This window comes from Tamandua tetradactyla, chromosome 3, assembly GCF_023851605.1.
Source record: "Tamandua tetradactyla isolate mTamTet1 chromosome 3, mTamTet1.pri, whole genome shotgun sequence".
Lineage (NCBI taxonomy): Eukaryota > Metazoa > Chordata > Mammalia > Pilosa > Myrmecophagidae > Tamandua > Tamandua tetradactyla.
In genome coordinates, this window is record NC_135329.1 from 164,655,466 (window position 1) to 164,672,546 (window position 17,081).

The 17,081-nt window shown below is 36.5% G+C and overlaps 1 protein-coding gene across 3 annotated transcripts in view; it reads left to right on the top strand.

The window, feature by feature from the left end:
* The first annotated feature begins 782 nt into the window (after nucleotides 1–782).
* The window catches only part of GLS (glutaminase), a 72,839-nt gene continuing 56,540 nt past the window's right edge, over nucleotides 783–17,081 (top strand). The window contains exons 1-3 of one of the 3 annotated variants that reach the window (XM_077154493.1): nucleotides 783–1,504; nucleotides 15,760–15,856; nucleotides 16,207–16,328. In XM_077154493.1, the coding sequence (XP_077010608.1) occupies nucleotides 1,119–1,504; nucleotides 15,760–15,856; nucleotides 16,207–16,328 (605 nt within the window). In that variant the 5' untranslated portion in view covers nucleotides 783–1,118. The remainder of the gene's footprint in view (nucleotides 1,505–15,759; nucleotides 15,857–16,206; nucleotides 16,329–17,081) is intronic. The other 2 variants (XM_077154495.1, XM_077154494.1) reach the window with 2 other exon arrangements.

The window sequence follows — 17,081 nt, forward strand, 5'->3', positions numbered from 1 at the left end:
GGGGGCGGGGGAAGTGCATGGGCCAGGAATCCAACCTGGGTCTCCCATATGGCAGGCGACAATTCTACCACTGACCTACCCTTGTACCCCCTGTGGGTGCAGATTTTTAAAAATACTTTTTTTAAAAGGGAAAAAGCAGCCTTACTGTGCATTCCCCCCCCCCCTTCTCAAAGCTTCCCCACCCCACTCCACCCCCCACCCCGCCCCAATGGCTTAAGTCACATAGCTGAAAGGATTTTGCTCATTTTTTCCAAAACACTCCACATCTGGGTAGTAGCCAACATGGAAAGTTTCAAGCAAGCCTAACATCTGGGAAGAGATGGGCCTTCTCTGAGACTGCCTTCGAGGGACTGTGCTCCTCGGAGTTGTCGCCACACACCCTGTTGGGTGCCAGCTGCAAGTTTGGAACAGCCTCGCGTCGAGGGCCCAGCCGGGCGACGACCCTGCCAGCCCCGCTGACTATCCGGCTGACGAGAGCTGCGTCAGGGGCTCTCCCCCTTCAGTCTACCCTACCAGCTCGAGACCCCAGAAATAGAAGGGTTACACCTGTCTCGTAAAGGACGAGACCCATAAGCTCCTACTTCCCAAACAGAAGAGCACTGGAATCTGCGCGGCGCGAGGGAAGGAGCCGAGCCTGGCTACTGTGCCTCACACGTCAATTTGACTCCTCTCCCCGCCCGCCTCCCGTCCCCCGCGCAGATCCCCGCCCGACTCTCGGTGCACTCGGCGCGGGGAGGAATTTGACTGCTCTGACCACCAATCAGAAGAGAGGTCGAGGGTGTGAACCAATTGGAGCGCGCGAAGAGGGCAGACCGCCGACGTCCTCCCGCCCCTGGGTGGTGCGCGCGGAATGTCTCTGGCGGTCCGCGGAGCTGTAGTCTCAGTGCGGAGTCCTCGGCGCTGTTAGGCGAAGTCGTCGTAGGTAGCCTCGGGAGCAGCAGCAGCAGCAGCGTTAGCGGCAGCCGAACTGGGGTCGTACTCATACCCACACTCACGTCACTGCTCGTCACCTGCTCTGTCCTTTCGCCGCCCTGCTGGAAGCCGCGTTCCCCTAGGAGAGCAGCCGCCCACGCCGGAGCATCCTCCCCAGACAAGCGGACGCTGACTGACCCGGCAGCATGATGCGACTGCGAGGCTCGGCTATGCTGCGGGACCTGCTCCTGCGGCCGTCTGCCGCCCCTAGCGCGGCGCTGAGGCGAGCACAGCCTCTCGCCACCCTGTACTGGCGACCCCGGGGTGGGGGGCGGCCGGCCGCGGGCCCGGCACTGGCCGGGCCATTCTACCCGTGGTGGGGCGGGGGCGGCCGGCCGGCGGGGCCCTTGTCGCGGGGCCTGTCCAGCTCCCCCTCGGAGATCCTGCAGGAGCTGGGCAAGGGGGGCGCGCAGTCGCAGCCCGGGACTTCGTCGCCAGTGGTCCCGCCGGCGCCGGGTGCCAAGGACAGTCCGGGGGAGGCGGACGCATTCGGCAACAGCGAGAGCAAGGAGCTCGTGGCTACAGGGGAAAAGTGAGTGTCTCTGTGAGGCGGAGGCGTCCTTGCCACGCTTGGGGCCCGGGTCCGGAAGGAGCCTTCGGCTGGGCGGGATGGGAACGCAGCTTCGTTAAAAAGAAAGAAAGAGATGCCGGGCGGCCTGCGCTGTCTGCGCCATGTGATTAGGCCTGGCCCCGCCCTCGCCTTCCCCGCCCGCGCCGCTCCACCCGGCCTCCACTTCCCCCTCCCTGTCCCCGGCGCAGCCGCCCGGATGGGGCCCTCGAAAGGTGGAGGGGTTCGTCTGGTTGTTTCCACTCCCCTGCCCGCGCCTGCGGGACTCGCGCGGTTTCCTCCGCGGAGCAGGGTTTCACGTCCTGCTTTGCGGCTGCAGAGTCTGGCTGCTTGCCTAGCTTTTCGTAGGTGATGCCTGCGAACATCTCCACCGAGTGACATTTAGGAGTCGGGTTTTGAGCAGAGCCTGAGCTTTCCTGATCCATCGCCTTTCTAGGCTCGAGTTTCCGCTCTGCCTGCCTTCTCTGCGTGTCTGCCACCATTTGGAAGCTTTGTGGGGGAGTATTCCTTATATTTCTGGGTGGTTCATTTAGGCATGTGTAGAGTCATCTGAGGCACCGGAAATAATGTCACAGAAACCAGATTAGCAAGAAAAGGGTCATGCGGCAAAGAAGATGGGGCACGTAGGCAATACAGACTTTCTCTTTGCGTTGGGGACCCCCACCTGCATTGGGGACCAGCTTTGGCTTGTCTTCTCCCTTCCATGTGATGGACAGATTGAAAAAAAATAAAGTGTCATAGTAGCCAAGATGAAATACGACATAAAACAACTCTGAAAAATCTGAGTTAAGTAGATTTGGTGACTTAAATTGTGATAGGCTGTTGACTCATCTTTACATGTATAGCAGTTTAAGCTCAAAATCGTAATTTCTTACACGATATGTTTTAGGAGGCAGTTCTTGGATGTTTGTCTTGTATTATATAAGTGAACACGCACTTTTTCTCACGTGGTAAAAATTTGCCTTTGTATTTTCTTTTACCTTACTATATTTTAAACGTTGTACTGACAGTATGTGACCTATTGCTTGTGCCTCTTTCCTCTATTACTGTCTCCAGCCCCAGAGTACCTTAAGTCGAACTGAAAGTGTGATTCGTATAGCTTGTCTGAGCTTGCTTAATGTTTCCTGTAATTGAAGTTTTCACCTTTCTAAAAAACATTCCAAGTTATAACGGTTTCCCAGATTCAAATTTAAGAAAAAAATTTACATGAATGATGTGACAAAATTCGTGATATTGTGTGTGGTGGTGGTGCTTTTTGTGCCACAACGTAGCCTATGACCACGCACAGGTCTTTTCAACATTTTGAGTTAAATGACTCAAACCCCTTCAAAGTTCTAAAAGTTAAGGCTGTTTTTAAATATTTTAGAGGGTATAAAATGTATGCTTAATCTCATCTGGGAGATAAGTTTTTGGTTCACCAGGGCTATAACAAGAATTAAATACAAGTATCCAGAGTAACAGAATTGCAACATGCAATTACTAGCAATTAAAAGTTATCCTTGAAGGCTACAGGAGTGAAACGCTTTCTATTGAAAATACATCTTTGCTTCTGTCTCGGCAGTGTCTTCGTATGCCTCTTTTTTTTTTTCTGTTTTGTTAGATAGGAAATTGAGCTTCTTTTGTGATTTACATGTTTCCCAGAAGCTTCTGGTTTCTTGGCCTTCTTAAGAAGCTTTCATCTTGTAGCAAAAACTTAAACACTGATTTGACTAGTATATATTGACAACTCTACATAAAAAATACCTTCCACCCACACTTACCCCAAGAAAAAGAAAACCTGTTAGAGAGTGAAACCCTCAAGAATTTGCTCTGGAAGTTAGAATGACCATTAAGAGAGTATTATTTACCTTAGTTCAAGCAAAAAAGGTTTTGTTTGTTTTTTTTTTTTTTCCCCACCAGAGTTTAGAGTAATAGCTAGATTGGTTCAGCAATCCAGATATACAATAATCCTGAGAGCTTTCAGTCAAGGATTTGGGTCGAGTGAACTCCAGCTGTCTCTGCTTTAAATATGAAGTGAAGATCATTGGCCTCAAGGATGTGAAGAAAGCATTTTAACCTTGTGAAAAGTCTGTTTTGTTTCCTGAATGATCTGGCTTCCAAATGTAACTTTCCTCAGGCTTCTTCCATTTTATCTTTATATGATGGAACATTTCTCTTATTCTGGGAAGTAGGCTTCCATTTAATCCTGTTATCCTTTCTGATGTTCAGATTCCAAAGCATTCGTCATCCTTCAATCAGCAAGTCACCTGGAATGCCAGTACTCATGCAGAACTCAGTGAGATTTTGTAGAGGATTATTAAAATAGTGTGAAAATTAAGGTAACACTTTGTAAAGGGCTTAGAACAATATTTGGCATATGTTAAATGCTGCATAAATGTTAAATAAAAAAATTGCTTCTTCATTTATTGTAAAACCCTCAAAGACTTTGGTCTTTGAATTTTTAGGCTCACACATAAGAAATTTCTTTTTGAGAAATTGTACTTTCTTACAAAGAACAATGTGATTTGTTCTGTTTACCTTTTTGCCCCACTTACTGGTAATCTCAGAGTGACTTCAGTGCTTAACCACAGCAATTTTATTAGTTCACGTGCGTGACTGGGATATTTGCTTTTCTTTCTTTTTTTGGTTCTGATTTTCTCTTTTTTGTTTTATTAACTTACCAGGTAGTATTATATTCTGGAAGGTGGTTGAATATAAGTGTTCATCTATTTACCTTCTTTCCACAGCCAGACAGACTCTTTCATCAGTGTCCATCTAAGCTATACCATCTACTTCAACCAACTTTAATCTTGTTTAAACTCTTGGTGTAAGTTTGGATTCTACTGCTAAGATCTTAAATATCTTATTTTTTTAAGTGTAATCATCAGTGCTCTATTTTCCCTGTAGTGCCCTTGTTTAATTTTGTTACTGTTCATTCCATCATCTTGAAAACCACCTTGCTTGATTTTTAGAATTGTTCCCCCTTTCCTCGGTCTTCTTAAGTTTCCACACTGGTCGAGTTCTGAGGCTGTCTTTTGCTCCTTACCCATTACTTGCTTTCTCATCATCATGTCTCTTCTCTCAGTTTTGACTCTCAGCTTTATGTAGGTAAAATGCTGTTTCCACATATCTGATGATTTCAAATTTATAATCTATACTTCCACTCATATATATATATATCCATTCTTTTCTCTAATTTTAATCTCTTTCAGATTTTAATTTCAAAATTTCATCCTCCTTCCAGAGAACCAACACAGACCTGGGAATGAGCACTGTATCAAAGCCACAAACCATGTTGTGGCATTTAAGAGTCTCAAATAGCCTGTATACCAGTGTTTGCTAATGTGGACATTTTATCCGACTAGTCTCTACTCTGTCAAACATGCCATGCTTCATTTCTGTAAAGCCTAGAAGAGTTTATCTAGAAGATCTAGGGATCTAGATTAGGGGTGGGGATTAAGTTACTTTCTATTTGGGCATTTAGCTTTTTAATTAAAAAGGAAAAGAAATATAAAAAATTAGGCTAGAAAAATCAGTACATGTATGTTTTTCATATAGGTTCAATATCGAAAGTATTCCATTAAAACAAGATCATTTTTCCACTATCAGGTTGACAGATGTTAAATCAAGTGATACAAAGTGCAGATAGTAAGAATTCTTACGTTGCTGGTAGAAGTATAAATTATTTCAGCTAGTGGAAGGCATTTTGATAGTATATTAAAACTGATACTTATGAGGCAGAAATTGCACATTTACAAGTGATGGCAGCACTTTTTATAATGCTTACTTGCATAAATAAATATTTAAAAATTTTAAAAACGTAAGTAAAAATTATTTCTGCTATCTTCACATAGTGTGGCTTTGAGTTTTGATAGTTTATGTTTATTAATATATGGAAAGTGAAGGCCAAATAAATCATTACATTGTATACTATGAGAATTAAATTTCAAAATAAGATTAAATAGACATTTCAGTAAACATTGAACTAGATCTGCAACAGTACTGATGAAGTTGAGCCAGTATTTGGTAGATAGAGAAAATATTTTAGAATTAAAAGACAGAACCACTGTTGAAATAGGTGGCAAACGCTTTTATGATCCTTCAGTATTGCATTTGCTTTTAATTTGTAAAAATGAACTATTTATAGTTCATGTAAACTAAAACCAAGTTTGAAAGTATATTTAATTTTTTCTTTGACTTCTCAATCAACCACTCAGTATTTTATTTGTGATTTCATTAATATTAACATTTTTTTCCTAGGTCATGGTTATCAGTGAACTTTTGTTTTGATATCACGGCTGGTCAGAAAAATGCCAGTGATTGTTTATCATATTTTTTTGCGTTCTTATGTTTACATTAAACAATGTGCATTTATCTAGCCATTGTTATATTTGTACATGATCTGTAATAAACAAACTGCTTGCTATTAATTTTATTAACATTTAGATGAAGTTCACTGAAAGAATGAATTAGATCATGAAGTTTAGTCTCCTTGTGTTTTAGTTTCTTGTTTCCAGGCTTTACTGTTTAACAGAGAAGTCTGCTTATCTCAGGAAACACAGGAAATGACTACCAAATAGAATGCAACCTTTTTCATGAGGCAATATGCTGGCAAAAAAGGGGCACTGTTATAGTTTGGAAGAGATAAATGTCACCTTGAAGAGAAATTTGCTGAAAATATTTGTGGGTTCTACAGTTATAAAATACTATTTGAAAGAAATCAGTCAAAGGCTGTACTATTTCCTTCTTGTGATACTAAGGTAAAGAAAAATTACAGCCGTAGAAACTGAAAGTCAAATTGTAGGATTTGTATTCTTTTTTTTTTCTTTTTTTACATGGGCAGGCACCAGGAATCAAACCCGGGTCCTCTGGCATGACAGACAAGCATTCTTGCCTACTGAGCCACCGTGGCCCACCTGGATTTGTATCTTTAAACAGCTCAATCATATTAAATGCTATTTAAACCAAGACTATATTTTATAGTTGCCTTTCTGTGCCTTTTTAGATTTTCAGTCATTTGCTAGTAAGACGATGCTTAAGAAAGCTGAATGAACAGTTGTATTTATTAAAATAGTTATTGATATCTCTGAGTGAAATGGTTTTAGATAGAGACACTGTTATTACAATTTTGCCTTGGAATCTACTCAGGTATAAAATTGGATTATGAAACACAGTACAGTTGGTGTTTTTTTGGCAACCTATGGAGAGAAGCTAAAAATAAAATATTAATGTAATTCACTTCCTTATCCATTGCTTAGTATATAGCATTCATTATTGCTTACTGATTTCTAAAGAATGTCTGTAGTGAAAGTACTAATTCCAGAACATATTAGAACTGTTGATGTTGCATAATAAATAAAAAGTTGATAGCGCTCAGGATTTAGAAATTTTTTTCATTGTCTGTTTCTGATATGGATTGCTAAAGAATATTTTTAAATCCTCATCTTAGTAAGGATATTTTGAGTGACGTAGGCAATTCCTTAACTTCTTAATGAAAGTTGTAAAAATGGTACCAATTTCCTGAAGAGCAATTTTTTAAATACATAAAGAACTTTAAAAATATTCATATCCTTTTAGGAATCTAGGCTAAGAAAAACAATGATGTAGAAGAATTTATATATTCACATTTTTGGTGCAGTTTTATGCTATTAGATAACGTATTCAACATTAGTGGAATGATTAGGTAAATTATGGCATAGCCGTTTGAGAATCTCTTACTCAGCCATTTTAAATGTATACAAATAACTTTTAGATATGTAAGAAATATTTGTAATATTAAGCTAATAGTTAGAATGCAACATTTTCTATACAATATGGTATCAAACTTTTTAAAGAAGCTTAGGAAAGGTAAAGGAAGGAAATAAGCCAAAATGAAGTTAGCCATTGTGATTTGTGAAGTTGGACATTATTTTTCTTGCTTCCTTATGGTTACTTTTAAGATTTCTCATTATGAGTATGTATCATAAATCAGAGGAACCATTCCTGTTAAATTTTTAGCTTGTAAATCTCTACTTTGTTGTTGTAGACTGCTATCTTCATAACAGTACATGCAAAAGAGCAATGGGTACATGTAAGAATAGTGAACATTATTACATTGAAAAAATGTTATGAATGGATTTGTATAGTTTCTGTTTATCAACATTATTCAGTATTGTTATTATCCTCAAACACTGACCATTAAAAAAAATTTAAACTGTTTTTAGTAGAAGTCTCAGAAAATGTTGCAAATTTCTCTCCCATTTTAAAGCTTTATGTTGACTAGAGCATAACATTTCTTGTTCAATTCATGTTATTATAAGGAAGCATTATAATGAAGTGATGTTCTAAGGCAAGGGTTGGCAAACTTTCATTTTTTTAAAAAAAATTATTTTTACTTCAGAAATCAAACAATACACTTAGAACCACAAAAAATGGATATCTTAGTTAGCTTATTCACAGGCACATTTAAATAAAGTTCCAAATAATCATTGTAAAGCCTGTGTTTGTGTAGTAAGTTTCATAAACTGATTTTAAATTAAGGCAAACAAGAAAAAAATCTACATACAGATATCAGTTTCTTAAATTCTTAATGTTAAACGTTAACTTAAATGCCATTTGATTAGCTGCCAAAAATGGAAAAAAACTCAAAATATCAAGTAGGAAGTTATTACAGATATCAGCATTGCTATGGTAATGACCTATGTTACTGAACATTTTCAAGTTTTTGATTTCAGGAATCTATGTATCTAATATTACTCTAGCTGTCTATAGTCTTTATTTTTCAGATCTATATTCTTTCCCCTCTCTCACTTTTTCTCCTTTAAATTTACCCTTGCTAATGCTTGTCAATTCTGTACCTTCCTCCAGACCTCTGTCTCTGTGTTTTTTCAGATGCCAGAGCTCCCTTTAATATTTCTTGTATGACAGGTCTCTTGTTGGCAGATTCTCACAGCTGTTGTTTATCTGTGAAGATTTTAATCTCTCCCTCAGCTTTCCAGGACAACTTGGCAGGATAAAAGATTCTTGAATGGAAGTCTTTCTCATTCAAAATCTTAAATCTATCATACCACTGCCGTCTTGCCACCATGGTGCCTTTTGAATAGTCTGAGGTCAATCTTAATATGTTTCCCCTTCTATGTGATAAATCTCTTTTCACTTGCTCCTTTCATGATGTTTTGCTTCTCAAGATTTGGCATGCTGCTAAGTATATGTCTTAGAGTAAGCCTATTTGGATTTATTCTATTTGGGATTCGTTATACTTGTTTGGTTTGGATGTTTATGTCTTATTAGGGTTGGGAAGTTTTCCTCCGTTATATCTTCAACTAGCCTTCCTATCCCTTTTCTCATCTCCCTCTGGGATACCAGTAATTCTTATATTTGTATGTTTTGTGGTGCCTTTCATTTCCCTGAAAACAGGTTGCGTTTTCTCCATTTTTCTTGCCATTTGTTCATTTGAATGTATAAGTTCAATTGTCCTGTCTTCTAATCTGCATATTCTTCTGCCTCTTGAATCTCCTGTTATGAGTTTATAATACACCTTTTTTTAATTTCATATGGGCAGGCATCAGGAATCGAACCCAGGTCTCCAGCATGGCAGGTCTAATATACTTTTTAATTTGGTCCACAGTATCTTTCATCTCTGTGATATTTGATATTTTTCTATTCTTTCATTCTTTATCCTCCTCCAGAATCTATTTGATATCCTTTGTGTCCTTGTGAACAACCTTAATTAGTTGTTCCAAATTCTGTGTCCCTTTGGCTAATTTACGTCATTTAGCTGATCCATATCTGTATGGATCTTCTCATGCTTTATGATCTTATGTTGTAGACCAGGCATTTTAATGTCCTAATAAGGTTATTTTGCAGATTTATTTCCTTCCCTAGTCTAAGATTTTGAATCTACTGAATTAGCTTTGAAGAGCCCCTTTTGGATTTGGTTTGTCAGTCCTTCTCCTTGAAACCAAGTCCCTAATCTTAAGAAGATTGCAGTTCTACTTAAGGCTTTATTTGAGAGCTAGCAGATAGGCAATTTGTTAGATTGCACTTTCTGCTTCTCCCTAGCAAATGGCACTCTTGGGTCTTCTCGTCCCCTTAGACCCATTTGTCCCTGACTGCAGGTGCACTGTCTGGTAGCCAATCACAGTGCTCTGCTTGGCCGACTTCCTCGGCCTCACTTCTGTCCACATGCCTCTGGACCTCCATGGGAGAAGAGGAGCAGTATCAGGACCCAAACAAGTCTCTTTCACTGGTTGAATGTCGGACCACCACCACTGTATGCCTCCCCCCTCTTCCCCAGGGAAGGGTACTTGTGTCATTTCAAAAAAAACCAGGAGCACACAGCATGGTATCACAGGTGGGGGGGTAGGCAATATACCTTGACTAAATTAAGTCTGTGCACAGGAAAAGCACGTTTATCATGTTCCAAGTTCACCATGGAACTACCAGCTACAGAGCCAAAGGGAAAATCTTCCCAAGCCAGCTATAGGGGTAGGTAGAGTCATGACCAAGAAGTGCATTCACCCCATTCTCTCTATCCCAAATTCTCCAGTTTTACTCTAAGGACCTCCCTTTTTGGTAGAAGGCCCTGTATTTACACCCTGGAACCACTGTCCTGGTCATTTTTCTGTTGCGTTTCTTCTTGTATGGGGCCGGGATAAACTCAGCCTCTCCTATTCTGCCATCTTGCTGGAAGTCCTGGCAAAATTTCTGTAAAGGGCCAGATAGTAAATCTTTTCAGCTTTGTAGGCTATATGGTCACTGTTGCAACTATTCATATTTGCGGTTGTAGTAGCAATGCAGCTATAGATAAGAGGTAAATAAGTGTAGCCGTGTTCCAAGAAAACTTTACTTATAAAAATAGGTGGTGCTTGCTATAGTTTGCTTACTCCTGCCTTAAGCTGTATTTAGTTGATTTCACTAACCCTGATAAGCTCTGCTTTGAATTTGTGTGTGTGAAAGAACTTTTTTCCTTTTATCAATTGTGTCATTGGGCATATTTCTTGATTTTGAGATTCTGTCCTTGTCCATAAATTGGGGACAGTTATATCCATCTTGCTTTCTTTACCTTATAGTGTTTTATGATCAAGTGGTAAAAAGTGAAAGTCCTTTTTTTTTTAGTGTTAAGCCTTAGAGAATATATATTTTTGCTTTTTTAAAATTCCACGAATAATTAGTCTTGATGCAAAATAATTTGAAGCTTAATGTATTTCTGCCAGACTGAGGTTCATTCTGATTGCTATTATGTAGACAGCCACCATCAATTCAACTTTTAGCCCAGCAGATGTCATCTACTAATTTGCTGGTGTTGGTGGACATTTCTTATTCATCAATATCACTCTTCAAAATGATAAAAGTGATTAAAGAAACAACTCCAAGTATCTTTAAAGATATTTTAAATTAAGACATATAAATAAAACGGCCAAAGCATTTCTTTATATTCTGGTAGTTGGCCTTGGATTTTTTAAAAAATCCAATTAAAAGGCTAATAGGTTTTGATTTTCTGATGGGCCTACCATACTATACTGTGTGTTTTAAGAATAAAGTGGGATTATAAAACAATTTAAAATGAAATGAAATAAAATGCCTTTTTCCTATCTTGAAGTTTGATAGCTTGTGAAATCAAGCCTTAAGAAATATCATTATTTAAAAATATAAGATTTTTTTTCCTCATTTCATTTAATAGAGTATTTATAAAATTTTGAGCTGTGAAGGTGAGTTTGCATTGTTGCTCTAATTACAAAATTACAAACTATTTTCTTGATTCTCCCTGTCCCCTATCAAGGCAGAATTAAATATTTCATTTGTATTTCCTTCTGTGTCTCTTTTACTTCTTCCATAGCACTTACCATATTGCTGTAGACGTTTCTCTCCCTGTAGAAAGCAGTCTTCTCAAGGGTAGCAACCTTATTTCTAGTCATCTTTATATTCCCAGTGCTTGGCACATAATAGGCTATATAAGAAAAGTACAGAAATTAAGTGATGTAGCCAGTGAGTGCTAAAAAGAATATAGTGATTTTGGTGAAAAGGCCTGTGAAGCAATTGAATGATCATTGATACTTTAAAGGTTTAAGGAGAGGAAGACTAGAGACAGAAGGTATAGATAGATAAAAATTAAAGATGAGATAGCATGACTAATTTACAGGGCAATAATTCTAGTTAATTATTTTGGGGAATTATAAGTGAGAAGTTAAGAATATGTAGTATAAAGCCAAATTATAGATAACTGAAAGCCAGACTGAGGAGTTTGAATTATCCTTTGATATTGGGAAAGTAATTGGACAGTAAAGTAAACCCCATGAAGACTGTGTGTCTCTAGGTTGTAGAAAGAAATAGGCCCTGAATTTGAATTCTGTATGTATATTTTTGGGTAGTCTCTTCATTTATTGGTCAACTTACATATTTCTCTCTCAGTCTTGAAAGTTTAGTATTATAACAGCTTCTAGGTAGAAATAGGCACCTTAATTCATATACCATATGCTCTAGCTTTTGCTGTTCTTTGTAAACATTTAACGAATGGCGGCCTTCATCCCATTGGTGATTGTATTTCCTTTGCTTGACATCCCCCTCTGTTCCCGTGCTTCAGCTTTACCCATCTTTCAAGTCTAGCTCAAATTCTACCTTTTCTAAAAAAGTTTTACTTTATTAGCCCACAGTGACCTAATTTTCCAATGATTGGACCCCATAGCTCTTTAATTCCTCCTTATGTATTCCTCCTTTAACTCCTATTTCTGTTTCCCCTTTTGGATTATAAGCGATGTCTAATATAATGCTAGACATGTAGTAAATGCTGATTAAATACATGGAATTTTTCATTTTGATTTTCTTTTTTAAAGAAATAATTTCTTTTTTATAGGCAGGCATTTTTTTAAACTTTTTTTTTAATTGTATAATTCAATATATATACAAAACTAAGGAAGAAAAAAGCAATAGTTTTCAAAGCACTCTTCACCAAGTAGTTACAGGACAGATACCAGAATTTGTCATGGGCCACCATACCATTATCTCATATTTTTCCTTCTAGCTACTCCAGAACATTGAAAGCTAGAAAGAATAAATATTTTTTATCATTATAATCAACTTTTTTCCTTTTTTGTGAAAAATGACATATATACAAAAAAGCAATAAATTGCAAAGCGCAATGCAATAGTTAGTTGTAAAACAGATTTCAGAGTTTGGTATGGGTTACAATTCCACGATTTTAGGTGTTTACTCCTAGCTGCTCTAAGATAGTGGAGACTAAAAGAAATATCAATATAATGATTCAGCAATCATACTTGTTTGTTAAACCCTACCTTGTCTGTATAACTCCACCATCATATAAGCAGGCATTTTATGAAGGTAAAGTAGGAGACAATGGATAAAAAAAGACTGATGTGAAGGTAAAAAGGCAGAAGTTAGGAAATGAAGGAGAATAAAAAAGAGAATTAAAAGGTGTGATACAGTTTTTTTAATTCACTTAACTTCCATTTTAATTGCCGAGTGTCATTAACCACTGTATGTTTTTTTGCTAGGAATCTGGAGGACTCACGTTGGGTTTATCAATAATTATAGTTGCTATAATTTGAAATCCTGCTATAATCTATTTTTTTGTCATTAAAACTTGAATATTTCTCAAGGATTTCCTAGTTACTATGTAATTGTTGAAAGCTATAGCTTTTAGCTTTCAAAGTTTAATAGCAAATAGACAGCATTGCCATAAAATCATATGAAATTTGGGAAGAGAAAAGATGGCAAGGTGAGAAAGAGCTTAGGGATGTCTTACATTGTTTCTCCTATGGATAAAATGAGTCTCTTCCAAAGCAAATAAATGTTTACCTTTTTTTTTTTTTTTTTTTGCTGGCTTTGGTAATAGTTTGGTCATTTTAATGTTGCACTGTGTTCCATAACCTAAAGAACTGTATATTTTGTTATTGACCTAGCTTTTAAGCAAAGCAAATACCATTTACAGTGTTTTAGATACATGGAAAGCTTATTCTGCAGTTTTTTAAAGTGATAAACTACCATTATCTGAAGTTTATTTGATGAACCATTTTCTGTAAATAATTAGTATGTTATTACCCACTGATTTTTTGACAGCTGGGTCACTTTTTCTTTAAATACTGGGTTACTAGAACTGTTTAACTCAGTTTAATGGTGTTAGATCAAGATAAGACCTAGAAAACTTGTTTGTACCTTCAAAAGGTAATAAGTAGCTAGTAGGTTTGAGAGCCAGTGTAGTGTAGTGAATTGGTTGGACTCAAAGAAATAAGGGTTCTAAACCTATCTCTGCAACTGTGCTTTCTTGAGAAGTTTCTTAACCTCTCTGATCCTATTTTTCCTCATCTGTGAAATGCAAATGGAGTCATTCATTTTATTCAACAAATTATATATTTATTGCTCTTCTACTAAATACCAGAAACTATATTATATTTTGGATAATAGTACCTTCTCTCATAAGATCATTGGAGGGATTAAATTAGGATGTGTGTAAAACACTTAGCCCAGTATCTAGATCATAATAAGTAATCAATACATTTTAGCTATTATTAAACTATTCCAAGTACATCTTTTAAAGTTGTCTGAGAGCAAAAGTAGTTTCAGGGAATAATTATATATCCAGGATATGTCAAAATTTTTTATGGTAATCCTATGTGTTAGCTTTTCTCATGATATGAATTCATATATTTTTAGGTTGACTTCAAAAACTAAATATTGGTGTAACAGTTTTGAAAACAAGTTTAAATGATACTAATGCCAACATTAATGTTTCTTTTAGGGAAGATTTTATATATGTATGTATAACACATATGCTCTGTGAACCAACTCTGTATTTTATTGTCTTTTAATATAAATATGCAAACCACTAATAATTTTGAGAAGTAATTATGTTATAAAATAATTACATATTGTCTTTTTAAAGTAGGGAATTATTAAATAATCTTTGGTAATCTTGGAGGAAATATATAGACATCTAGAAAAGTTCTAGATATTCCAACAGTATAAAAGCAATTTTAAACATAATGCTTTAAAACAGTTTTAATTACAAAAGGTCTCTGCTTGATTTTCCCTTAGAAGTTGCCATTATGCCTATAGTTAGTGCAGAATTGACTCTATTAAGTCCCAGTTTAATTTAAGAAAACAAGTGTTCACTCTCTCCTCTCTCTGTGTCTCTCATGTTCTCTTTCTTCCTGAAGGACATGCAAAGTTCTTTTCCAGAATATTTTATATATATATATATATATTTTCCTCTCCCATTTTAAAAAGTAATAATTATGGGGGATGGGTTTAGTCTGCCTTAGATTCGTAGTCCTTATAACATCACTATAATATTTCTGATAATCAATGGTATTCATAATAGGTTCTTTTCAGTTCCAGAGCCAAAAAAGGACAATTTAATAGATTCATCATAGTTTGCTTATTTAAAAGCTTTTCGATGGATAAGAAAAATTATTTTCTTGTTTAAAAGTTTGGTTAATCAAAAAAAAAAGTTTGATTAATCATAACATCTCATTGTTGTACCAGTTTAGTTAAAATTTAATGTATTTTTATGGCAGATTTTTTGTTCTAACAAGTCTTTACTGTATATGTAAGCCTATGTCATTCTAACATTAACTGAGTACTTGTTCAGTAACTTTTGAACACTGCTTGGCAAAGAACAGTCAGTCAGCTGATCCTCCTGATAATCCTATGAGGCACTGTTCCCATTTTTCAGATGAGGAAAATGAGGCACACAGAAAGGTTAGTTAATTTACCCAAGGTAGCTGAACTAGTATTATATCCAGTGTTCAAAAATTTTATCCTTATAATCTTAATTGCTATTGAATGCTTGATTGCTGTCTCTCCAGACATCATAGACAATCAAGTTAACTATTTGAAAAATACATAAATATAGTTAGAGTTAAAAAAAAAACCAAAATGTTGACTCTTACCTGAACATTTGCTGAACTCTATTATTGATGTTGGGTGATTGTACTGGGCTTTTAGAAAGGCATCCACATAGCAGATGGTTAGGTATTGGCAGAAATGGAGTTGGTAATTAGATTTCAAAACCTGGGATTAAAAAATATATGTATTCATCAATGTATTGTTTTAACTGTTTTTCACTGTGGTTTCTAGTGGTACTGATTTGGTTTTGGTAAATCAGCATTTATTGTGATGACAGACTTGATGAGTAAATTAGCTCAACTACAGTCTGGTTCAATGATTATTTAATAATGAACATAGCTAAAATCCATTAGAATGTTCACACAAGGATTAATTTTGTCTTCTTTCTCCTCCTTTAGTAAAATAAAACAGGGTTTGTTACCTAGCTTGGAAGATTTGCTGTTTTATACAATTGCAGAAGGACAAGAGAAAATACCTGTTCATAAATTTATTACAGTAAGTTTTAATGCTTTTCTGTCTTATTTTAAAAATCAGTAACACCAAATCAATCATATAGTATTATTGAAATATAGTTTTAAAGGTCTTCTAACATGGAGATTGTGTTATGTTTCTCTCATTATATTTACAAATTTTTATCATGCTCATTTTAAGGTAATCAGTGAAAGAAAATGAAAGAAACAATGAGAAACCTGTTCAGAAATTGGGTAATAGTGACACTGAAATGTCAGATTAATGTTCAAGCCTTGGATAGAAGTTTATATATATAGGATTAAAAACTTGTAGTTGAAATAAGCATATACATTTTTGCACTATATATTTACAAACTCTTATTTTTTTAAAAACAGGCACTCAAATCTACAGGATTGCGAACGTCTGATCCCAGGTTGAAAGAGTGTATGGATATGTTAAGATTAACTCTTCAAACAACATCAGATGGTGTCATGCTAGACAAAGATCTTTTTAAAAAGTAAAAAATTATGACAAAACTGTATTGGTGATTTGCTATGTTATATGGTATTTTGCTTTAAAACAAAATTGCATCTTTGAAGGCTAGTGCTTCCTGTGTAACTGAGAGAAAATGGGATTTATAAATATCATTTGTTTGAATAACTTGGTGCATATTAAGGTTCTAAATTACACCAGAGCAGAGTATACTTTCTTTAAATCTGTGCTAAGGAAATTTAGCCACAGATGTTTCCAGTTTTATCATACTTGAGATTGCATTCAATTTGAATAGCACATTCTTTTATCCTGTCATTGTTTGTATTGATCCCTAATTCGTCTACATGTCTAAAGACTTTTTCAGCATAGTCTCATTCTTTCCTATAAAATGATTTATATGACATCTTAAAATGATAAGGATCTTTACAGACTAGTTCTGTGTTCCTCAGATTTTCATATCTACATTGTCTGCTGCTTTCTTCTCTCCAGATTAATACATAGGCTTTTGGCTATATTCATTTCCCTCAGAACAATTCAGAACTAAAGACAGCTTTCAAGAATAATGCCTTGATTTGGTTGAATGAGAATATTTATTTTGACATTCCTATGTTGGTATTTCTGTTAACTATTGATTTTCATTTATGTGCCCTATTAGTTTAATTTGATTACTGATTTAATAACCAGCATGTTTGTATTAGATTCCAAAGACTTAAATGGTATTTTAAACTACTTATAGTTAAATGAAAACTAGTATAAAAATATGAGCACTATTATAGGA